The sequence below is a fragment of the Anomalospiza imberbis genome, chromosome 6, assembly GCF_031753505.1.
Source record: "Anomalospiza imberbis isolate Cuckoo-Finch-1a 21T00152 chromosome 6, ASM3175350v1, whole genome shotgun sequence".
Taxonomy (NCBI): domain Eukaryota; kingdom Metazoa; phylum Chordata; class Aves; order Passeriformes; family Viduidae; genus Anomalospiza; species Anomalospiza imberbis.
The window spans coordinates 48,492,452-48,517,433 of NC_089686.1; the positions used below are offsets into that span (position 1 = coordinate 48,492,452).

The 24,982-nt window shown below is 41.6% G+C and overlaps 1 protein-coding gene and 1 long non-coding RNA gene across 3 annotated transcripts; both read left to right on the plus strand.

Moving 5' to 3' along the window:
* Window positions 1-1,734: 1,734 nt before the first annotated feature.
* LOC137476037 (uncharacterized) lies at window positions 1,735-3,739 on the plus strand. Its single transcript, XR_011000207.1, has 2 exons — window positions 1,735-2,475; window positions 3,556-3,739. It is a non-coding gene; the product is annotated as an uncharacterized lncRNA (long non-coding RNA).
* A 475-nt stretch (window positions 3,740-4,214) lies between these two features.
* On the plus strand, window positions 4,215-23,221 carry SPTY2D1 (SPT2 chromatin protein domain containing 1). Of its 2 annotated transcripts, none has more exons than XM_068194024.1 (6): window positions 4,215-4,356; window positions 13,885-13,999; window positions 15,664-17,259; window positions 18,059-18,218; window positions 18,337-18,414; window positions 19,621-23,221. In XM_068194024.1, the coding sequence occupies exons 3-6, from the start codon at window positions 15,741-15,743 to the stop codon at window positions 19,715-19,717; spliced, it is 1,854 nt and encodes a 617-aa protein (XP_068050125.1). In that variant the 5' UTR covers window positions 4,215-4,356; window positions 13,885-13,999; window positions 15,664-15,740; the 3' UTR covers window positions 19,718-23,221. The 2 variants fall into 2 exon arrangements, with proteins under 2 accessions (XP_068050125.1, XP_068050124.1); XM_068194023.1 differs by lacking the exon at window positions 4,215-4,356 and adding an exon at window positions 4,366-4,517.
* Window positions 23,222-24,982: the final 1,761 nt, after the last annotated feature.

Consider the following 24,982-nt stretch of genomic DNA (forward strand, 5'->3'; position numbering starts at 1 on the left):
TAGGATCTTAGCACACTTGGCAAATTACAGTAGGGGGAAATGAAATAATTCAAAGGATGTTCTTTCACTCTCTGCAGAACTGCCAACATCACAAATGCAGGTTGTGGACTTACTGGTCTGATAGCATCACCGTATAAAGTGTTGTAGTGATTAGCATGGATCACAAACCCAACAGGAATCAGCCATGCCACCAAAAAAAGGGCAAATAGCACTGGGAGCTACATAAAAAGGAGTATTGTTTGCCAGGCAAATGAAGCCATTCTACTGTCATGCTTGAGGCTAGAAAACCTTCAGTCAGGGTATTGTATTCTGCTTGGGATAGAGAGTTAGAGGTTTTATGAGGAAGCATTGGAAGAACTGCAGTGGTTTATCCCAGAGAAAGGGGAGACACAGTAGGAGGGCCCTAAATATGTGTGCTGTATGTTTAAGGGAGAGGACAATCTTCTTCTCATCAGCTGAAAAGGCTCAGTGGACAACAGAGATCTGGGTTAGATGTAAGAAACTACTTTCTCAAGGTGTGGATGAAAAAAGAGTGAGAGAATAATATAGGGAATGTCAGCCTTGGTTTCTGGGTTTCAAATGCAAATTGAACAAGTGTCTGTCAGAAATTACCTAATGCAATTGATCATGCTTTTTGGCTGGGAGGAAGAAGGCAATTTCAGTCCCTATTTTTCTGATATTCCTGTTTGGAGCCAAAGACCATAATTTATACATCTGAGTTAGATGTCTAAGTTATACACTGTCAAGATCAGCTAATTATCATTCCAAGACTCTTCCTTTCCATTTCTGTTTAACATATCATAAGGAAAAAAGTCTTACTGATTAATAATTCAAATCGGAAGCAGCCATAAAGTAGACTGGCACTATGCTATGCAAACTTGATTTGTTCAAATCCATGTTCTCCAAGTCCTAAACTTCTTTAGAGCATATATGGCAGCCCTGCTAATGTCTAACCAGCTGATAATCTGGAGACTTGACTGTTGGACATCAGGATGATTCAGCCTAGTTAATAAATGCCATATTAGAGCATCTATTTAACTCTCCAGCAGAAAGGATGCTGCGTGAAAAAGGGAAAGGGGACCTCACACAAATATTACTCATTCAGAAAATGCTAAAACTCAGGCTCTGAACAGCCTTTGATATTTGACCTCTGCAGATGGCCTGTAATTAAGACTCTAATCCTTTAAACACTATAATACACTTCAAGTTAATAGGATTAGTCACATGCCTGAACTGTGCATGGCTGGGGCTGAGCTATTGTTGAGCACAGCTGATTAAAAACTTGCAGAAACTTTCTGGTGGAATATTGTCTTATATTGTCTAAGTCTTTTCTAAACAGTTCTAGTCATAAGTAATATCCAAAAGTGAAGGTATTCAAGAAAAATAAAACTTAGCCAAGTTCTTGCTTAAAAATGTACACAGAAAAAGAACAAATCTGTCCAAACTTCTTCAACAGCACAAATCAGAGGTTTGAGAGGAGAGATGGAAGATCTGAGAGGTATTGCATTGGTTTTCTGAAAGATGTGGGTTTAAATTCTTAGACTTCTACAATTCTTTCAAAGCTAGGGTGATGTCAATCGTGCACAGAATCAGGCAGATCAGAGAGTTACAAAAAGGGGAAGATGCATTTTCTATCATGGTTTGTATTTTATAAAAACATCAGCTTGGTTTAAAGGCAGAATGTTGTTTCTTTTCTTGCTGCTGACAGACTAGCTGGGCTGGGCAGCCCTGGCAAGCGTAGTCTGGATCAGTTAATCACATTGTAAACGCGTGCAGAGGTTGTGGGAGTGAAGATAATTTGGGAAGCAAGTGAAGGCACAGGGAGGACAGAGGTACAGGCACACACAGCACAGAGGTTCCCATTTGTTGCAGGATGTCTGCCAGAAGAAGAGGCTGGGCCACATCAAGGCACTTGTGCTGACATCTAACTTGTGCTAGAGCTGGGTTTAAATGCCACGGGGGCAGTCTGGGAATCCCAGCACAGCTCAGCATCTCTTGCTACTGCCCCATAAAAGGCCCACAGCATGCATCCACCCAATGCTATTATTTCTCCCACTGGAGAAACACGGAGGTAAATCCCCTCTGCTGAGGGATGTGATGTCACACTATCGTCATTTACAGGAAAAGGCAACAACTGTGGTTAAGGGTTTCCCAAGAGTGACATGCAACAGACTGCAGCTGCAATGCCATTCCCTGGCCTGCTTGTAGATGCAGGGAGAGATTTTTCCTCCACTCCTCTTGAGGATCGCAGTCAGCAGTATGAAGTCTGCATTTAGCCAAGTGTTCCTGCCAACTCTAACGTGGACCAAAGAGAGCACGCACAAAAGTCAAAGAGCAATCATTGCTCTGTCAGTACTGTTGTCATACAGGAACCTGAGTCATACTAAAAGCCTCTCAAGGAAGGGCACAGTGGAGATACCAGAAATTCAAGCCGGAGCAGGGAAATTCTGATGAAAGCAGCACAGCAGTGATGAGGTAGCAGATAAGACTGCCAGAAAATAGCATCACAACCTTTTAGACAGTAGCACAGAGGGAAACACAATGCCAAAAATGGGATGACAATTGATGAGCCACTAACTGCCTGTGAAGAGAGCCACACTAGGAAGTCTTAAAATTTAGAAAATCATAATACAAAGAGAGCAGGAACCAGAAGAGGTGATCAAGTCTGAGTCAGAAGTAAAAAGTCAGTAAATGGAGATGAGAATAAAAAGGGGGAAAGAGAGAACGATTAAGTTCTTACAGGATAAGGGGTTAAATCTGGACTGTCCCAAGAAAAAGCAGTGGTAGATCAGGAGGACTGTCCACCCTGCACAGACTCAGGCCATGCAGAGACACCAGAGCAAGCATTAAAGGAACAACTTGGATCTCTTTTAGCTCAAGAACTACAAAGGCCCTGCAAATTAACTGGGGCAGTGCCTGGCTCAGATAAATTGTCCTGTCCCTCCCATCAGCTAAGGCTTCACTGGGCATCTTTACACCAAGCTGCAATGTGACTTATATGATATGCCCAGAAGGGAATATCAGATATGACAAAAAAGTGAGGGCACTGGAGAGGCAAAGGGAAACTGGAAAAGGCAGGCAGGAAGGAAGGAAAGAAGGGAGAGTGAAGAGTTGTCAAGTACTAGCAGTGTGAAAGAATTTATGCTAAAGAAGGATTACATGAAGGAAAAAAAGCTTCCTTTCAGCGTCCACGTTTCTAGAAGAAGCAGTGTGGAGTAGGGGATTTTTTGTCAGATGGGTCTCAGATAACAGATCCAGGAAATGACCTGGTAACCAATGCAAGGGAAATCTTCAGTAAGCTGGTGTTCATGCACAATCTTCTGGTTTGTCAGACTTAGAAAAATATTTGAACATACACACAGAGCATTTTGTTTGGCCACTCTGCTGGTCAGCATTGCTCTTGGGAGCCCTGTTTATCCAGCAGTATTCCTGCAACTGGGAACACACTGCTGAAGCAACTGTGACACCCCTACAAGCCAAGCACCAACTCTGAAGCCTCGATAAGCCAAGAAAGATTGCTGAGGAAACTTAATCCATATTCCTCCTTTGTTACAGGGTTTCTGCCTAGCTGATGTCCACTCAGGGACGAGCTGGCAGCTGGGAATGCAGGAGGGACAGGGGCAGGTGTCAGGGTGTGCTTGGAGCTACTGGCCATTGCCCCCAAAGGGTTATTCCTTTCAAAACACCCCAATTCTCACTGTCACTGAAAAATGAAGAGTTGCTATTGGGAAGAAAAGAAGTACAAGTTTTTGATGTTTTATTGACACATCCACATCCCGAGGTCGGGGGTGGTAATCACAGAATCATATTAGAGAGCACCTTAAAGATCATCTAGTTCTGTTGTGGGCAGGGACACCTTTCACTCGACCAGATTGTGTCAAGCCCCATCCAACCATTCCTTGACCACTTCCTGGGATGGGGAACCACAGCTACTCTGGGCAAGCGGTCCCGGTGCCTCACCACCCTCACAGTAATGAATTTCTTCCTGACACCTACTCTAAACCTACTCCCTGTCAGTTTGAAGCCATCCCCCCTTGTCCCGTCACTCCGTGCCCTCGCAGTCAGCCTCTCTCTAAGGCGTTTCAGGGGCGAAGCCGAGGTGGGCGGAGGGACAATCCCCGGCACCGGCGGCAGCTGTGAGCGGGGGGCGGCGAGAAGCGCCGGGCCGGGCCGGGCCGGGCGGGGGCTGCCCCGGGGGTCTCAAAAGGCCGCCCCCGCCGCTGCTCCGGGCCCTGCTGTCCTGCGGGGCTCCCGAGACGTATCTCGCCGTTCCCTCCCCTCGTCCAGCCCCGTTTCCCGTGGCGAGGCTCCGCCACAGGGGAAGTGACGCCGGCGCCAGGCGAGCTTATATAAAGGGTAGGCGGCAGCGGGCGGAAGTGAGCGGGGCCGAGCGGGCGGGGGGCGGCGGGCAGTGCGAGCGGGGCGGCTGCCGCAGCCCCCCGTGTTCCGGCCTGGCCATGGATTTCCACAACATTCTCGTGATGGCCTCGGAGCAGCAGGGGCTGAACGCGGTGCCGGTGAGCTCGGGGGCGGCTGGGGCTGCCGGGGGGCGCGGGGCCGGGGCGCGGTGGCGGTCGGGCCCGGGGAGGGCCCCGCGGCCGCGGGAGCCCCGACCGCCTCGGCCCCTGCCCGGGCAGCGCCCGCCGCCGGGCTCTGCCGGGCCTTTCGCCTCGCCGGCCGGGGCTGCTCCCGCCTGGGGGCTGAGAGCCGTCTGTGTGCGGGGAGGGGGCGAGCGGGGCCCCTTCTGTCAACAGGTGCCGGCACCCCCGGGCTGGGAGCGGGCAGCCGCGGCTTGGCCCCGGGCTGGCAGTGCCGACATCCCTCCCGGGAGCAGAGCCGTGGTGCGGGGGAAGGCAGTGGCTAAAAGCCGGCTAAGTCCTTTTGTTCACTCTGGAAACGCGAGCCTGCCACGTCTCAAGTGCGAGTCGGAGACAAAGTGACAAGTTTTGGGTGTCTGAGGAGGGCTCTGTGTGCGCCGCGAAGGAATAGCGTGTAACAGCGCTGTGGGGAGGATTGGCGGAAGGCTTTTGGTATATTGCTAGTATTGTTCTGAGGTCTGTACTTCAGCAGTTTGTGTTCTGGTTCAAGCTGTCCGTAACGTGGATTCCGTGTGCAATAACCCACTGACTTGCCTGGATGAAGTCTGGCAGGAGGAAGGGCACGTGGCCTTTTCATACATTCATATCCTGGGCTTCATTCCTCTGGGAGGACCCCAGTTATAAGTCGTGCGTGACTATAAAAAATATTTTCTCCTTAGCAGCCACCAGCCGGGGACACACTGTTTGCTCTTCAACAGAGTTGCCAGAGTTCTGTTTCTATGATTAGTTTAACCCCAGTGTAAATGAGGGATAGTTGTTTTTAGCAAAAACTGTGGAAAAACTAGAAAAAAGCCATACTCTCAATTGTACAATGTCTTCATTTTGGTGGTGTCAGAACTAGTGAATATTTCAGTGTCTCTGTATCATTAGTAAAACTTTGGTAATGTTCACTAATAGCGTGACCATTTGATAATATGTACCGACCATATGGTAGATGTGGAATTAATCAGATTCCATTGTGGGTTTAAAAATCTTATAAAATCAACTTTTTTGTATTTAGGCACATTTAATTTGTCTCTGACCCTACATAGGAATCTGGTTCATAACATAAATAATAAAATAACAAATGCAGTAATACTTTAGGATATTTAAATGCCCATTAGATTTTTCTTAAGCTGTTTCACTTAGTAGTCACTGGGTTATTATAATTATTATTTTAAATGTTTAAAGCTTCTCTTTATGTTCTCAGTTTCCCCATGCAGCTTTACTGTGTGTGCCACTACTTATTTTGCCACAAATTTTAATCCATGATGATGAATTGATGAAATGCCTGCCAAAATCTCCATTGTGGATGTGATGGTGGAGGGAGGGGATCCTACTTCTTGTGCAATGAATGAGGGTTTAGCTACTCTTTTTAGTAAAGGCAGCATTAGGATTTGCCAATTCCTGATTAACTCATGGAGTGAGAGTGCAATTGAATCCATAGTTGAAACAGTTTGGTTTAGCACATTAGTGGTGCAGCTTTTAACTCTGAAGTTGGCCCCAGTCTCTGAGCAAAAGCAGAGCTGCACTTGGCACTGCTTGAAGCGATTTGCAGCTGCTGGGCTTTAAAAGAGAGCCCATGGAGATTTTACAATCACTGGACATCTAAACAACTCCACTGTATTAAAGCTAGTATGTTAAATGCATTTATATAAGAAGAACATAATTATTTTTAAATACTTTTATTAAAAACACTGTATAGACTAATTATACATTTACTGGTGTATAAAATTACCAGGTTCCAGAAAAGTTAGTTCCTGCATTAACGAGCATATCCTCTGAGTTTCTCTCTGAGAAGTTTGTTTTAAGCTTTACAGTGCACCTAACTAAATGTTCCATGCCTTTTGTAATGAAAAACAGTGACATGAACAAGTAGTGTATATTCAAAGTATATGTAAATATATATACACACTATAACAGGTAGTGTTTAGTTCAAAGTGGAAACTACATAAAAACTCTAAGAAATAATGTGGCCTTGTATTGTAAAAGAGGGGCCTGGATAAAGCAGATATTACATCATGTCCCTGTAAAAACGAATCTGCTTGTTCATCCCCCTATGGAAATCCAGATTCAAAAGGAACAGTGCTGAAATCAGCCTTTTGGTGCCCTGTTAAGTGCATGAGGTTTTGTTTCTAAATAAAACAGTACATATATGAACTCCTGTCTAAGCTATTAATGATGTGCTGCTAATCATCTTCACAGCAGTTGCTGAGTAGATATAAATCCTCTAATATTCCATTGGGGGTTCATTGCTGTATTTTGTTACCTGTGTTCATATTAGCAGTTCATTAGATTTTCAGTGTGGTCTTGCTTTGACTAGACATGATAGCAGTTATGAGATTTAATGTTGACTTTAGAGAGGTTTAAATAGGTTGTGGCACTCTTTTTGGTGAAATTGGTATACTGTGCTATGCCACGTGTTTCACATGACATGACGAAGCACTTTCAGATATTTTTATTGTAGCTATTCTTTAAAATATGAAATTTTATTGCAGCTTAAAAAAAAAACCCTGAGGGCAGTTGGAACCAAGTAATTTTTTTATTTCACCTTAGTTTCTAATAAGCTATTAATGACAGTATAAACATCTCATATTGCTCCTGATTCTTTTTAACTGAGGGCAAAACTTTGGTGCACAGAATTTACAGAAATACGGTACAATTTAACCACAAAGAGGTGACGCAAAACTGAAAGAGCTTGTCATCCACGTCAGCACTTGTGAGGTCTCACTGTAAGTTGGACTGATACAAAGCAGCCTCCAGTGAAGCTGACAGGTACAAGTAGCCCAGGAGGAATTCACTATTGGTAAAGTGAAATACAAACAGAATCCCAGAGTTTGTTCAGAGGACCTTGAGTTATAGAGCCTACCCATCGAATTCTAATTTACAAATTATCGAGCGTTTGCCCGCAGGCAAGAGAGGCCCAGCATGAGAAATAATGGGAATGGCTGTGAAGTGCAGATTGCTGCTGTGGGACCAGACTCCCATCGATTGATGTGTGTGTATTTATTGTGTGCTTAAAACAGGGCTAAACTTATTTGGATTACATCAGCCTCCACAGGAGGGAAATTCAAGATACACAATGTGAAGTGTTGGCAGGGGTGAGGAGGGCTTTTGCTCTCAACCTGACTGACCTGATAGTAAAGTTCCAGACTGTCGAGGTTTAAATGCCGGCTAGTAAAGTTTTCAGCTTTTTCCTATTCCCGGTCTCCCTCTCTCTCTCTTTTTTTTTTTTTTTTTTTTTTTTTTTTTTTCCCCAAAAGCCGATGAAAATGGGGACCACAATGCCACTATAGAAAGGAATGCATAAGGTATGGGGTGTGGTTTTTCTGTGTGAAGCAACTTTTAATAGAAGAAATCTGCTTTTTTTTTTTTTCCCAGCTAAGGGTTCTACTTGGGTGTTGTGGTGGCAGTTGCAAAATTGGAAGAAAATAATTTTTGCTTTTTTAGGAATAAAAGGTATGAACCTGTTGAATTGGTTTTGGGAGAGGAGAACAGTGTGAGCTGATCAGCTGAGCGTTTTATCTTTCTCTTGGTAGGAGTTGTTAGAACCTGAAGTGAAGCAGATTTAAACATGCTTGTTACCTACTATTTACTTTGTCACAACCAGAAATTGAAAGCAGCAGTTGCGAAAGCCCTGTGTGTATTCTAAGACAGTCTCACTGCAGAGTCAGCTGCTGGGAGCCCCATGGTGAACCTGTAGCAGAAGCTTTGGAAATACCAGTTCAGGATGAAGGGCAGAGGCCCCTGGGCAGTGAACACAAATGGCCACTTACAATCTGGAAAGCTGCCTTTTGAGGGACTGGCACTGTGAGAGGAGTGACACAAACAAGGATGTATGGGGCGGATGAACCATTCTTGATGTTCTCAGAAAATTATACCCTTGTCTTAGTTTAACAAGACAGGTGTCTTCTAAGGAAGGCAGATGCCTTTCTTGAAATGGAAAATGTAAACCCCCTCTCTCTGAATTATTATAATTTTGTAATTAAGGGGCTCTTAAGCAATGCTATGGGAATAGGAATAATAATTATTTACTAGGAAAATTAAAATAAAAATGCAGTAATACATAAAAACACTGACAGAGTTAGAATACAACTTGATGCCCTGTTGGCCAGGATGTTAGTAGCAGTCTGGTTAAATGGTGGCTGCAATCCTCCTGCAGTGACAGATGGACAGATGTGGTTCTGTTGAAGCAATTATCCTACAGAAGGGTGTAGGTTTTCTCTGAAGGCCCAGCGGTGGTGTAGATGGGCCTGGTCTTCCCTTGGGAATTTAGTGGGAAAAGGCTCCCCTGGTGTTCCAAATCTCAGGTTTTTATCTAGGTGGGAATGCTTGGCTCCTCCCCCTGGGTGGAATATCTCACAGTGGGATGATGTAATTTTATCAGCCATGCAGTGAGACTCAACGGCCCATTTACAGCAGATATCTCACAGACAGAGGATGGGTCGTGGAAGAGATAAAGAACACTGCCCCACCTGGTTTCAACAGATGGTGATAGAATATATACTTCTGGTTACATCTTGCATTGCAACTTAAGACAACCCTGAAGAATATTTGGTACTTCCCATTGGAGAAGATTACATATCTTGGCAAATGGTAAGGAAGAAATGATCTGTGAAGAACAGGCAAAGTGTTGTAACATGCTAGTGAAAAACAAGCAAATAAAAGAATCTCCCCAGGCTGTGAGAGCCCCTGCAAGTTGCCTGCAGTGGATAACACAAGTGGAATTGTCTTTGCACTGCATGTGCAAGCCTGTTGCAGTAACTGAGCTGCACAGGTGCTCTACTTGAGAATTGTGTTTGGCAGAATTGATGGCTTGCATTGCCACCTGTGTAAATGTTGACCGTGGTTAAAGGCAATACTACTACTACTGCTACTTCTGGCTGGCACTGGTGTTTCGTGTAGGCCCCTTGGGGCTTCATTTGGGTGCCAAAAAGTCTGCAAATATTCTATAAATTCTGTTCTGTAGTCCAAGATTTGGTATTTGAGTGCTGACGACAAAGTAGCTACAACTCTATCAGGATCATGTGCCACACTTTGAAGGAAGTCAGTGACTTCACAGCAAATAGTCACTGTTTATGGCTGGAGTGCAGTGTTCTGGGAACAGCATGACCTGCTCTTTCCTAAAGGCTAAACACTTCTATTCCTCTGTTGATTTAACCAATTTAGCAATAGTTATTAAAGGCCAGAATAGTGCAGCTGCTGTTTGGATGGTATAGTGGCATGTGCTGGCTTATTTTGCCTGCTTTACCTGCAGTCTGATGTATATTCATTTGCACTGCATATAAAACACTTTATTAGTGTTTGCAGAATGAGTGTATGGTTCAGTGCTTTTAGAAAGGCTATGGTTCAGCAGGTTATTTTATGCTGTTACTGAATGGAGGTGAACAAGACTTGTATCAGCAATAGTACAGAAAATGGGTATTCATTTATGAATTGTTTTGCTGTGTTTTCAGTTGTTAGTCAATATTAAGAAATGCTACTGATTGGAAATTTTAATTTTGCATGATTTGTCATGTTAGTAGCAGTCAGAAACGAGCTTGTCTGTCCAGCTGCTTTACAAACCTGCTCCTGGATAGGGCTGTTGGTCACAGTGCAGCAAAACAAAGCCTGAAAACTGCTTCCCCATCACTTTAATTATTTATAAGGTTTCCCAACAGAATAGATCAATCTACATTTGTCCCTGCTATTTAGCAGTTTTCAAAGGTGCTCCTTAGGCACAAAATCATTTAGGCTGGAAAAGATGCTTGAGTCCTACACAGTTTTTAAAACAGAGTTTTCAAAACTGAGGGTACAGTTGAAATGGAATAACTAAATGAAGCTTTGCCAAATTAGGTTACTAATGGCAAAACATGATGTGCTTAACTTTGTAAGATAATTTACAGAGACGTCATTATACTGAGTTATACTACAAATTACTGCAAATAATTTCTAAGGTACTAATTTGCTTCAACCTGTTTCTGACAGGATTTTGACTGATAATGCCTGGCTTGCTTTGCCTCTCTGTTCCAGTTCAAATGGAGTAAACCTGATTTCTCTGGGACACAGAGCCATGGGCCACATTTGAGCAAAAGCTGAGAGGCAGTGCTGCATGGCAGTTCAGGTTTCCTGAGCAGTCAAGTCCTGGAACACTTTTGGTGCAAACAACAAAATCAGTTCTCAGGTTGTGGTAAACTTCCTTGCAGAGAGGTGAAGCTCAGTAAATGAGCGTGGCTGTAGCACATCTTTAATGTGATGAGGTGACATGGCAGGTTTTAATATGCAATGTATGTGGATGGTGCACCTTAGTAATTGTGCTCTGGTCATTTCAGAAACTGCTCGAGGAGACTACAGGTGGCTGGTATTGTAGCTGCCCTTCTTGGAGCCAGTTTTGGATGCAGCTTAGAAATGAGCCTCCAAACCGTGCTTCTTAGTGCCTGCATATTCAAGCTAACTTATGGGTTTGCATGTTAGTAATCAAAGTAATCCAAGGATCTATTCATGTGCTGCTGATCAATGAATCAGATGAGAATGAAGGCTTCCATTGCGTGATATTGATGTTTATGAGGAGTTATGACAGCCTGCCTGATTATTGCTTCTACAACATTTGGATCGAAGTTTCCTTACCAGATATTTTATTTTGATTATTTTAGTTAAGTTTCGTAAGGCTTTATGAGGACAGAAAGACATTTATAGAAATGCTGACTTGTGTGGCTCTTTAGTGATGCTTTTATTTGGGTCTTTTTTCACATCTTTCATTTGGTGAGAATCTTAATGTCTCATGTGGGAGATCTTGGTTTAGATTTTAATCTACTGGCTTACTTCTGAAATAAACAAAAACCCCCACCCTCTCAAACCTCAGTTTTGGGTTGGGGTTTCTTTTATATCTAAATGTATGCTGCTTTCCTTCTGCTTCTGGGTTTAACTGCCTTCTATTGTATTTACCTTTGCAACTGTCTCTCTCATTGGTTTGTTTTTTCTTCTGTATTTTGTTTGTGGGAAGAAGTTAAAAAAATTTTCTATTCTTTTCCCCATTTCAGGCACAACCTAGTACATTTGTGAAAGGCAGTGCCTGAACATTAGTGCAAGTGGTTGTTATAGAACCCAGTAAGAGGCACTTGGGCACTTAACATTGATTTAAGTAACATTTATTGGCTAAAAGAGAAGCAAAAAGGGGGGTAGCATAGATAACGTTACATCTGTTCAGTTGCTGGAACCCCAGGCTGAACAGTACTGGACGGACTTTTAAGCATGGCAAGCTGTGCAAATCCTGTCTGTGGTGCATGTAATCAGTGTTGTAGTCTTCAGAGCTTTTGCAGGATGTCCTGGGAAGTTAATAGCACATTTTATCATTTCCTCTGCCAAGGAAAAGGATGTTATATGAAAACATGCAGCTTCACCTCAGGATATAATGAGATGTAGAATCACAGACTAGGAGCAATTAAAGGTGATCTAGTCCAGCTCCCCTGCAGTGGGCAGGGACATCTTTAAACAGATGAGGTCACCCAGAGCCCTGTCTAACCTGACCTTGAATGTTTCCAGGGATGGGGAGTCTACAGCCTCTCCTGGCAATCTGAGCCAGTGTTTCACTGTCCCACTCAACTTCTAGTCAGAATCTCCCCTCTTTTCGTTTAAAACCAATACCCCCTGTCCTATTGCTACTGTCTCAGCTAAAAACTGTCCCCATCTTTCTTATAAGCTCCCTTTCAGTACTGAAAGGCTGCAACAGGATCTCCCTGGAGCCTTCTCTTCTCCTGGCAAATTACACCAAGTGCAAGTGCTGTAATTGCCAGGTGGGGGCTGTGTATTCTGTCACAGTTAGTGCTGAGGTCACACTGATCTCAGGTGATAAGTAGAGTTTCAGGTCAGCTGGTGTGTGGGTCACTAATTCCTTGATGTACAACAGTATTGTGTTTAAGGTCAGTGCCAGCAGGAACTAAAATCAGTATTGTTGGTTTTACAGCCTATTAATTATGCTGGTGAAGTTCATTCCAACTTTTGGAGTAATTCAATTTTTTTACTTGATTTATCTATTTTTGCTGAATTAGGTAACCTGAAACTGAAATGAGTGTTTACAAGCAAGTTGAAAATGGAGCTGTAAACCTGCAGTCTGGAATTGAATTGACTCTGGCAGCTTGGGCTGTAGCTTGCTTTTGATTCCTCTTGGTCAAAGACTAAGGCTGAACTGAAATACTTTTACCATTTGCATTCCTTATTAGTCCAGTGTATTTCACTTACTTTGCTTCCCTACCTGTCTCCTGGTTTCCTGTTCATTCCTTCCAAAAGCTGAGTGAGTCCTCTTGTGGATGTGTTCACATGTTGTGGATGTATCCATGTGAATGTGTCTCACTCAAAAGACAGGCAGCAATGTGTTTTGAGATAAAATGATGATTTGACTATTCAAACAGTGGTTTGACAAAGTTCAATAAAGTTTATTGCAAGGTTCATCTTATTAATTAATAGAAGAAACATACAAAAAAGACGACTGAGTTCAAATTCATTCATTTATGAGCTCATTTAGAGTAATTCTCAGGGACTGGCAATGCAGAGAGCAAGAAGCACAGTCTTGTTGAGACACAAGGTTCTGAGTGGACTCCTTGCTTTCTAAACTCAGTTTGGAGTGGCTGAATCCATTCTTAGTCTCAGGCTTGGCCAGTGGTATATATCTAATGGAATTATCCATACAGTGTTTGTAATAATATGGGGTGGATGGATTGGTAATATTTCATAATACTAATGCAACATCCTCTGTCACCTACTGAAGATATGTCATGAGTAAGGAATCTTTCCACCTTGGGTAAGGAAGGATCTCTTAATTCCAGGTGAGGAATTTCTAACCCTGAGAGGCATCACTGCTCAAGGGGTCACCTGGCATCCGGTTAAGCTGCAGTTCAGGCAGAGCTCAAATCGGGCTCATCCTGATGGCAGTATTTATAGGGTGAAGTAGTTGTCTAATGGTATAGACAAGACAGATGTCTTTGTCTTAGTGCTGATATCTTGTTCTGGGCTTTGGTTATCTTATTCTTCTGATGGTTATAAAACCACCTTTCAAAACATTTTTCAAGATACCTCTACTCCCGTGGACCTGGCACTTTCTAGCTTGCAAGTCTCTTCCAAGGACTTGGGGCTGGTTGCTCAGCCTGAAAGTACAGCCGTGAGTCAAATGTATCCAGCACAACCCTCAGTTTCAGTGGGAATTCATTGTTTACTCTGTACCGTCTCTGTGCTGAAGTCAAGTACAGGACTGTTATGCAACTCCTCAGTTTTAAAGACTGATTTTTTTTTTACATTTCTTAACTCTTCTGACATATTTCTTTGTTCTTTGCAGAAAAGATACAGTTTGGCTGTTGGTCCTCCCAAAAAAGTTCCCAAAGTCAAGGGTGTAGAGTCTGCAGCAGTGCAAGCGTTTCTCAGACGGCAAGAAGAAGAAAAGAGAAAAAAAGGTAAAAGTACACTATGGGAGACTTTCATTTATTCTTTGCTATTTGACACCTTATTCAAATTTCTTGCAAACACAGCTGCACATCTGTTTCTGGAATTTATGCATAGACCTGATGCTGAGTGAAAGCTAGGACTAAGGAAGGGCTAGGGACATTATCTTGCTTTCTGAAGGGATTAAAACATTATTCAGCTACATCAGGATTTATGGCTTAAAGCAGTTAAGGTGAAAAGCAAAAAAAATCTCAACTTTCACTAGCTTAACTTTGAAAAGTTCATCTGTGTGAAAAATGGAAAGAGCTGCCATTGTTCTGTCTTAATCTAGTGTATCAATACAGTGAGTTTTAAAGAGTCTGAGACATGATTTCTCCACTTTTATGCTTCCTTTAAATAGTCTGTGGAATAAATTAGTACTGCATTGCTTCTGGTGTTACGATTAAACAATCATATCCAATTACCAAACAATCATCACATTTAACAATCATATCGTTTATCATAGTCATTAAATGATTATACAGGTGCAGTTTTGCATGATCCAGTAAAGCCCAACATTTTCCCAGGGCCTACCCTAACATCTTCCCAGGGCCTACCAGGCCCAACCTTTCCTTCCAACTCCCCTGAATATCCCATGATTTTAGAAACATTTTATCCCTATACTATCACTGATGTTAATGTTTTGTTAAAGGTAACCAAATCTGATGGACTGGATGGCCCAGGTTATTCCTCCTCTCCTGGACCAGTCATGAGTCTCTTCCTTAACCCTTCTGGCAGACCCAGCCAGAAGCAAGACTAAGCATGAATTCCACATGGAGCATGCTGGCACACACTGTGCTGTCACAGCCCTTGACAGTAGAATAACACAGACAAGGAATGGTACCTTCATGGGCACCCAAAGCATGAGTGGCCCAATCAATTTTCTACGAATTTTTACGTTTTCTGAATCTTTTTGGTATTTAACCCCTACTCTTTGGTCTGTCCAGTATTTGGTATTTAGATGTCTCATTCACTAGCTAGTTCATCCTGACTCTTGTCAGCAGGTCACAGACACAAGATAGAGAGCATACTTATGCAGAAAACAGCTAAACCAGAACAGTAAGGATATAGGACAGACTGTGGAGATAGGGCAGAGGGTTCTATCAGACTTGTGTAACAACCAGCTGGTTGTTTATCTGTGTTCAGCTGCTTCTGTGTCTCTCCTATATCCCTCTACACACATGCACTTAGGCTATTTTCCAGTTCTTATCCCCCCCAATACTCTTACTCCCTCCCCTTCCTCAACTTTCCTTAAACATTTGATAGTAAGTTCTGTATAGTGCCTCAAGATTCTCTTGCTCAGTCTCAGAACTCCCTCCACTACGCAGAGATCCCATAACTTCTGTACCTTTTTATACAAAGGTTCTCCACAATTTTCATGCATCCTGGAAAGCTGCTTCCCTCAGAAAGCCTTAATGGGTTTTGTTAGAACAGCATTTCACTCAATTGCCCAACTTTGTTGGAGCAGCTGACACAGCAGCTGACCCCAGGCAGACCTGGGGTCACTTTCTTGTCTGTTTTGGATAGCTATTAGACAGATATCCTTAAGTTACTGTCTGAAGTGATTTGTTAGTTTGGAAAATATTGAAATAAAAAGTAGTGCTTTTTGCATATCTTTCTCCTGATTTTCTTGCAGCACTGGAAGAAAGAAGGAAGAAAGAGCAGCTCTTGGCAAGGCGTATTGAACTGAAACATGACAGAAAGGCAAGAGCTATGGCCTCACGAACAAAGGATAATTTTTATGGCTATAATGGTGTTCCTGTTGAAGAGAAGCCTAAAAAGAGGAGGGTTTGTGAGAATGTTGCTCAGGCCCCAGAGGCTGAGTATGCAACAGAAGATGAAACTGAGCAACTTGAATACAGTCAGACAGAATCTGAGCATGAGCAAGAAGAATATGAAGAGAAACCATCCAAAGCTGCAGTGAAACCAAAGGCACCTCCCAAAAGTGCACCAGCACCTCTGAATTTTGCAGAGCTCTTGAGGCTTGCTGAAAAGAAACAATATGAACCAGTGGAAATAAAACAAGTGAAAAAGATAGAAGAGAGGCCCAGAACAGCAGAAGAATTGAGAGAGAGGGAGTTTTTGGGACGCAAAAACAAAAAAGTAGAAATGCATAAGAAAAGTGAGAAGGAGTTTAGGCCTACAGCGATATCCAGTTCTTCAAAAAAACTGTCTTCTCAAAAAGCATCTGTAAACATGAAACTTAATAAAAGCTCAGTAGATAAACATTCCACATCTAAAAGCAGTCTGTCGCTTTCTGTGGGTGGTATTGATAAGAAATCCAAAGCACCAGCATTGACTGAAAAACACCCACGGTCATCATCTTCTTCCAGACTTGATCAAATGGAAAAAAACTCACAAAATGGTTCCTTAAAAAGCTCTACTAGTAGCAGTCATAATAAATTACCTGTCAATGGTATTAGAAAGTCTGGCTCAAACTCTCACATGCCACCCTCAAAACCCACAGCCAATGGGGCTCAGAAAATGCCATCTGCGAAAGAATCCAGCCTGAAAAAGTCTGCCCACACAAAACCAGGAAAACCTGCAGCTCTTCAACATGGAATCAACTCCAACGCAAAACGATCTGGCAGCAGCTTAGGAAAAGGAGGACCTGGACATCCTGGCGGTGGTTCAAGTGCAGGACCAGGGCGATCAAGCAGCAATTCTGGCGTGGGACCGGGAAGGCCAGGAAGCAGTTTAAGCTCAGGACCTGGGCGACTGGGCAGCAGCTCAGCTGCAGGACCTGGGAGGCCCAGCAGCAGCTCAAGCACGGGACTTGGGCGAACGGGAGGTGGGTCAGGCATGGGACCAGGAAGGCCAACAGGCAGCTCGAGCACAGGACCTGGGCGACCGGGTAGCAGCTCAGGCGTGGGACTTAAGCGACCGGGTGGCAGCTTGGGCACTGGACCGGGAAGGCCGGGCAGCAGCACAAACATAGGACCAGGGCGACCAGGCAGCAGCCTGGGAACAGGACCAGGAAGGCCAGGAATCAGTCCAAGCACAGGAGCCAAGCGACCAGGCAGCAGCTTGGGCACTGGCCCAGGGAGGCCGGGCATCAGCACAAGTGCAGGATCTGCGCGGCCAGGCAGCGGCCCGGGCACAGCTGTGAAACCCAAGTGTACTGTCGTGTCAGAAACCATTTCTTCTAAAAACCTCGTCACAAGACCTAGCAATGGACAGATGAATGGAATGAGACCTTTTCCAGGGCATAGACCTGTGCTTCATCCACAAGGTATGCATTTATAGAACAAAGCATTTTTTCACTGTTGTGGTTTATCTGGCAACTAAGTACCATGCAGCTGCTCGCATGCATGCCCTGTGCCCCAGCGGGGAGAAGAACTGGAAAAAACCCAAGTGAAACTCAGATAAGAACAGTTTAATAATTGAAACAAAATTAAATAGAGCAGCTTTTCATTGTTTTTATTTATTTTTACCTATGCTCATAATTTTTGAAATACAGAAGTGAAGGTGTGAAATACAGGTGTGAAGTATCACATGAAAAAATACTAAGCAGCCTGTGATGGATATTGGTAGATGAATGCTGTTAGAAGGAAAAGAATTCAAGGATTTGCTTCCAGCACTGCTTAATAGTTGGTCTATAAAACTTTGTAGTGTCTTAAATAACAGATGCCTGAAAGGCTAGATGAAAAATCACTCACAGGCTTTACATTTCAGTGTTTTGGCAGATTTATCTTATCAGTGACAAGCCATTCTAAAAACTTATTTCTGATCAGGAGCAAGCAGTGAGTAGTGAATAAGTGCCTGGAAAGCCCTGAGCAAAGAAGAGATATCTGCTGAGTGCCTTCCTCAGGATGCCATTGCTGATCCTGATAGGCAATCTCCTCTAGCACAACTCAGGAAGTATTTCCTCTGGCTGAATTTCTGAGAAATGCTGGTTAACTTAAGGCAGAAGTTTTCCACCTTGAAGCCCAGAAAATGGCTATGCCCAAGGTATAGCAAGGAGAAGTACTGTTAAATTAAAATTATGTACATGTTATTAGTTAATGATTTTGTTCTCTCCTGTCATTTAGGTCTTGGAAGACCACCTATTAGTTACAAGAGACAAATAGAAGATGATGATGATGATGATGAATATGACTCTGAAATGGATGACTTCATTGAAGATGAAGGGGAACCTCAAGAAGAAATATCAAAACATATTCGGGAAATATTTGGCTATGACCGGAAAAGGTAAGAGAAGTAACAACTTTAAGAACAAGCAGTAGAACAAGTAATTATTCTTCCTAAGAAGGGATATTAATTCATTACCTATTTTTTAATGTGCTAAAAACTGATATTTAATTCTCAGGTACAAAGATGAAAGTGATTATGCCTTACGTTATATGGAGAGCAGCTGGAGAGAGCAACAGAAAGAAGAAGCTAGGAGGTATGCATGGATTTGGACTTGGGTGCAAATTGCAAAGTTTGTTTGCTGAAGTCATAGGGCTAAGCTAGCAAATATCCGCTCTGCTTTTAACAGCAAGCCTTACAATTTTTTATAAGAAAGCTTAAGTAAAAGATGGAATTCATGCAGCCAGTGGTGGATACACTGAGTAAGTCATGTATGTCCTTATCTATCACAAACCTTGCTTGTTAAGAACTAATAAAAAACAAAACTAATTAATTTCAAAAATATTTTTTTAATTACACATTTTATTTGAAATTCCAAATTCTTTAATTGGTCCCAAGCATTACAGTATTCTGCTAGTTTGAGGTCTGGAAACTTTGGTTTTGTCTATGCATGTGTGGGTGTCTATTTCTATAGAAGTATAAAAAGTATGCTGACAAGCTTGTATAGTCAGTGATTTAAATTATGAAGATGATGTTTTCATGTTGGTTTTGGCCTTTGGGCCTACAGAATTCTTATGAGATAAGCTGATTCTTTGTTTTTAAATGAGTGATGGGACAAACTTTCTGAAAGCTATAAGGGTTTTCTATAGAAAATGCAAATATTGGAATGCATGGAGTCACCAGATTCTTTGGTTCTGTATGGTTATTCAGAAGGTGCCTTGAACATTAGAAACTTGCACCTTTGAAGTTGTAGTCAGTGTCCTTATTCCTCCTGACACCTGAGGAATATCTGCAACTCATGGAAAGCTATAGTCTGTTAAGTGGAGTTAGGAGAAATAAATGGAATTTTAAAGTGATATTGCTGTTAACCAAACTGTTGACATCTTAGAGTGAGGTTTTACAGAGTTGAATTCCTGACTCACTTTTAACTGCACATGTTGCATAAAGGAAGTGGAGATAAGAAATTTGAGTTAAATTCAATTTTATTTTTTCAATGGATATGTTTCAGTAGCTGCTTTTTGGGAGAAAAAAGACCTTATGTATTTATTAATTTTTTTATACAATCTTTATTTTTGACAGAAGTTATAAATGTCTTTTTCCCTTGAAATACTTGATTCTGATCTTATGATTTTAAAAACTCTTGATTTCTTAAGGCTGCATTCACTCTATAATTAGAGAAGAGCTGATATGAAATTATTCTTCAAATCAGCTGTAGTACTTTTAGCATGGCTTTTCGGGCATGTAGAAGTAAAACCTTGAGTGTCCTGAGTAGCAGTGTAAAGGATTTAATCTTGTTTGGCAGCTTGAGACTCGGTGTTCAGGAAGACTTGGAAGAGCTGAGACGGGAAGAAGAAGAACTGAAACGCAAGAGACAGTCCAAGAAGCTGAGGACACGTTAACTGACTTATGGTGTTGACTTTGTTCATGTTTCTGCTCCCCTCTGCATCCATACATCTCTTATTCTACTTCAGTTTCCATTTGCTTGTTAGAGGGCAAAAGAATATTTAAAGGGATTAAAGTACTGAAAAGCAAGGCTTTAGCTTGACCTAAATAAGATATTTATTTTTAATACTTGCCAGGGTTGTTTTTTTATGAAGAAATTAATGCACTAATGCATATTAAATGGAATAAAATTAATAGATGTTTCCATTGATTAAACCAGTTCAAGATGCCAGCAGAAATATTGACTAGCTATGCACTGACTTGGAATTGTTGGCCACGTACCAGTAAACCAATTTTGCATTCACTTGAAAGAAAGAAATAGCATTCTTGTTCCCTGTTATTTCTTGAGACTTGGAGAGATTGCTCTGTATTCCGCCCTGTCTCCCAACCTGAGCCTCAAAGTGTTAAAATGTTATCTTTTGTACAGCAGTAGCTTGGGTGTAAATTCAGCCACAGCCCACAGGTGTTTAAACCAAAAAAGTGCTGCAGATCTTTAGATTTGGGGACCCATGAAAATAATTTGAACCTCTTTGTTTCTAAACAGAAAAGTGTGTGTCATTTGCAAACTGTGCAGTGATGGATATGGCCAAAAGATTATCTTGGCTTTTGCTGTGTCTGGAATTCCAGTGCCAGTCTAATTCAGTATGAGAAACACACACCCTGAAAACAGAAATTTCTAGTGTTTGTATGTAACCTGTGCTTTTGGGCTCAAGCATATGCTTGGGAATTCTTCTCCTGCCTTGTAAATCTTCAGATTTGTTTAACAGCTTCTGCTGCTTTACAAACTGTGTTTTTTCTTGCATTAAACATCCGATGGTTAAATTATTTAAAATGTGAAGCAGTCATTTATCTAATTAGTTTTACTGTTCAGAAAGAACATCAGAATTAAGTTCTGTTAGAATGCATTTGCAGCTTTTCAGTATTAACATCATGTTAACTAGTTAATACTTGTGATTGATTTCAGCAAGCTAAAAACCTAAAATATGTATAGCAGGAGAGTTAGTTCAGTTACTTACCTTAATGCCCATATTTGCACATTATTTCTAACTATGCATTTAAAGACTGTTTGTTTCAGTAACTGAATTTGTTTACAATTAGCACAGGGTTTATGTAAGTTGACAGGAGTTGCACTGAGACCTGAAGCTCAAATCTGGTGTTGCATCTACTTGGACTTCCCCAAGTTGCCCTTCAGAGCTCACCAGTGTCACTACTCAGCTTTGCCTCAAGCTCCAGGACTCCATTGGTAGCATCTGCCTTCAGCTGCTTCAGGCCATTATGTTTTAATGCTAGAAATAGGTTTAAAAAGTAGAAAAAGGGCTTTGGGTGTTGGTTGGGGGTGGGGAAAAAGGAAAAATTACCTTGTGGAAAAACAACAAAAAACCTTTCCTGTCGGGGCTATTCTTAACAGTGCTGCTTCTAGGAAGCAGTTCAGATAGCAACCTGTAAGGAACAGGTCTGGAAGCTCCTGAAGTTTAAACATCTGATTCTTAATGTAAGAAAAAACAGTTTTGCCTTTTTACGATGTTTTCTATCAATGGTGTACCATTTCACTGCCTCAGCAAAACACTGATGTAGGTTACTGGTATGGATTCTCTAGACTATCTCAGTATTGGCCAACATAGAGCCCAGGGGAGGATACCATTGTTGCTCCTCTGTGGTTTTAACTTTCTCTATTAACTAATGAAAACTGTTTCTCAGTAGATGCACTTGAGACCATGCAAGATAGGGTAACCTTACTGTCTAGAAGTGTGTTGTATTCTCTGCTGCATTGGGACCATCTCAGATTTCCTGTTGGAGATTTCCTGGTTTCTAGAATTGCCCATTCAGGACAATGGATTTTGGGACCATGATCAAGTTCTGGGTTTGTACATTTTTATTCTTTTTAGCTGGAGAAAGACTCGAGGTCCATCAACCCAGACAGCTATATCATCTGTGAGCAACTTCCTGTCTGGCTGGGGAGAAAAAAGTCTCTTATGAAGCAAAAGAAATATGTTAAGTTGAAATTGGTTCAGTTGGGAAAGAAATCTGCATTTCAGACAAATACAGGTTAAGTAAAAACTGATTATTTCACCACTTTCTGATTATTTAACCATGCAAGAGCAGTTAAACTTCTTAATCTGTAAAGCACTTTGTCATTTAGATGGTGACTGGAATGTACTCTGCTAGCCTCCCTAAGACACTGTATAACTTTCTTGACACAGTGATCATTGCTTAGGTTTTGTCTATTTCATATGAAAAATTATTCAAGGACACATTTGTAATTTTACAGTCAAGAAGTACTTTCTCATAATTGGCATGGGATGCTGATGGGTTTCCTATTTTATACAAATGTTTGGCTTTTAATGTGCTCGCATATTTGTATGTCAGCTAGGAAGGAACTAAACTAGTTTTTTAATTCCTGACCTTGTATCCAAAACCCTGTTTACTGTTTGCCAGGTTAATAGTATTCATCTAATGACAGTATTTCAGTACTTTCAAAGTGCATCTGAATTTGAGGTGAAGAAAAACTGGAAGAATGCTTACACTGGTTTATCAGGATTGGATGTTCAGCTAATGATTTAATTCTATTTAAGGAAATTCTGGTTTGGTTTTTAGATTTTTAATTCACCGTTTGACAATGTGCCTTTTTACTAAATTGTGTCAAAAAATAATGAATGTAGGAGGATAAAAAGGTCGGTTTCTGCTATCTCAGATTCTATATCCTTAAACTTGAGAGTGTGAAATGATGTACTTTTCATAAAACCCTTCCAGGTCTGGCTTTGATTGCACAATTAAGGTAGCTACTTCTTTACTCCTAATGCTAAATCAGATGAAGGGCACTTTCTATTGATGACTACTTTTTGAAAATGTCTTGTATTTACACTTGAGCTGTATTTCACTTTACAGCAATGTCTTCTGGAGGCCAGGGTTTTGCATATCACAGGAAGCCTTAGTGTGCAACTCTGTGCTGTGCTTTAAAATAAAAATCTTTCAAGAAGTATATGAGATCTCTATGGAAATCTGGATTTATTTTTGTGTAAAGCCCAAAATATTGTCCAGGAAAACTAATTTTCTATTTTTTTTTTTTTTTGCATTTTGTAATATAATCTAGTAGCTGATACATATTTCTAGATAGAGCCTATTTCTGGAGACCAAAACATGTCAGAAAATAAATATATGGAGAGACTGGTGTTTAAATTGTGATGAATGTACTTCTATTTATTTTGGTGAGTGGGTGTGATACAATATTAAAGTGTTAGTGTGTAAATAAGGGTGCTTCTAATTTTAACCAATGATTTTTTCCTTTGGGGATATCATGTGTGCACAGTGTCTTTTTACACAATGTGACAAAATCAGGTTAAAAACTCGTACATAGCTTATCTGCTTTCTGGTGCTGTCAAGGAAGTGTATACTTTAGCACACACCAAATGCATATAAATTTTGCAGAGTATGTATACAATAAATTGCAGGCATTAAACATTTTACTGCTATTTCTCATTGGTTTGCTTTTATGGAAGATTTAGCAGAATTACTTTGCTGTTTCTGAGCTCTCGCATACAGCAGTGTCAGTCTGAATGTTCTCTGAGAATGGTTCTCCTGCAGCCAGCAAGAAGGTATGAAAAATGTAATGGAGTCACTTAACCCTTCAGAAAAGGTCTGAAATGTCCTGGTGTCTCCTGCAGTTTAGGCTGTGACATGGTATGTACTTGGAGGGATGTGTGTTTAGAATGATAATATACCCAAGTGTGCCCATTGCCTTTAATATTTTGCATTTGAAGTGTTCACAAGCAGCATCCTTCTGGGTTTCCATATTCCCATGTAAGGAGTGTGAACTCCCTTGATGGCTGTCTCCTCTGGAAGGGTTTTCTGCTTTGATGGTGGAAGAAAATGACTGTTCTGATCAGCTGCTGCTGTGACCCACTTCCAAATGGATGAATGGACACACATCAGTGAGCCCACCTGCCTTTATGAGAACAGCAATGCTTGCACACTCTTGTACTTTAAAAGCCAGTCTTCTAAAATATTGCAGATCTGCATTTAATGTGTCCTACGACTACCTTGTTTTGAAGGCATGAAATCTCATCTTCTTTGGAACTACCTTGTGCGGAATTCCCTTGAGATTTTTTTTATGTATCTTAATAGTTGTGCTCAATCTCTGCCATTATTGCAAGGCAGAGGTGTTCTGTTCAGGAGGAGGGTGGTTCTACATTGAGTTATCTTAACCCAACCAGTAAAGCTACTTCTGGGAGCAAAATTATTTTATTCAGATTGGGGAAAGCCAAGTAATTACAGGTTTCCCTTGTTTGCGGACAGCTTCTAGTTGTAGTTTATTTGGAATAAAATTTCAGTTCCACAAGACAGAACTGCAATTTATTTTTCCTATAGATAGCCTCTTCTTACCCCTGGAACTGCATATGAAAACATTTCTTTTTCCATGAGCCTGGTAATCTAAAAAGCCTGGGTATACTATGCTTGACATATTCTGTGGGATGAAATTAAGGACAGAGGTAATTGCTGAAGTTATATATGTCAGGAGTTTAGTTCTGACTTCTCTGTCCACAACTAATAGTTCTGATTTTCCACACCATGTGGTGCTTAATTTGCTCTGAGGGTTCCTCTGTTTGGTTCTTCATGGAAGTCTTGCATTTTGCCTGCATCCTTCTGCCTCCACTGGCAAATTCATGAACTTTTTTGTATCCTGGATGTAACTTTCTCAAGATCCTTGCTTGAGAACAGGTAAGTGTTCTGAACTGATGCCATCTCTCATACTCTGTGTCTGAAAATTGATGGCAGTCAACAATTTAAGGAATCAAGATCTTCAATAGATTTTCTGGTTGAAGGAGTTGGCTTGATTCTGATTTGAAAAACACTTGAGTGTAGAGTTCCAGGTTTTGCAGTGCATGGGAATAACAACATGTACCTGTGAAAACATTTGAATACAAAAGGCTGTTTGAGTGCCTTACATGCACTTCATGTATGAAACCTCTCTTGTGGATTTCTTCAGGAGAGGTAAGTAGCCTCCTTGAGTGATGCAACTGAGGGTACATATTTGTTGTGGATCTGTCCTCAGCTCCCTGTCGCAAGGCAATAATTCTCCCTGCTACCTCCTTCCAGCTCTTGTGTTGTATGGATGCCTTGTGGTCCTTACGTATGTTCAGTGTGTCTAGATTTGTCCAAACAAAGAAATGTGTATGGTAGAGCAGAGCATCTGTGGATTGACCTGCTGCTCTGAGGCTGATAAA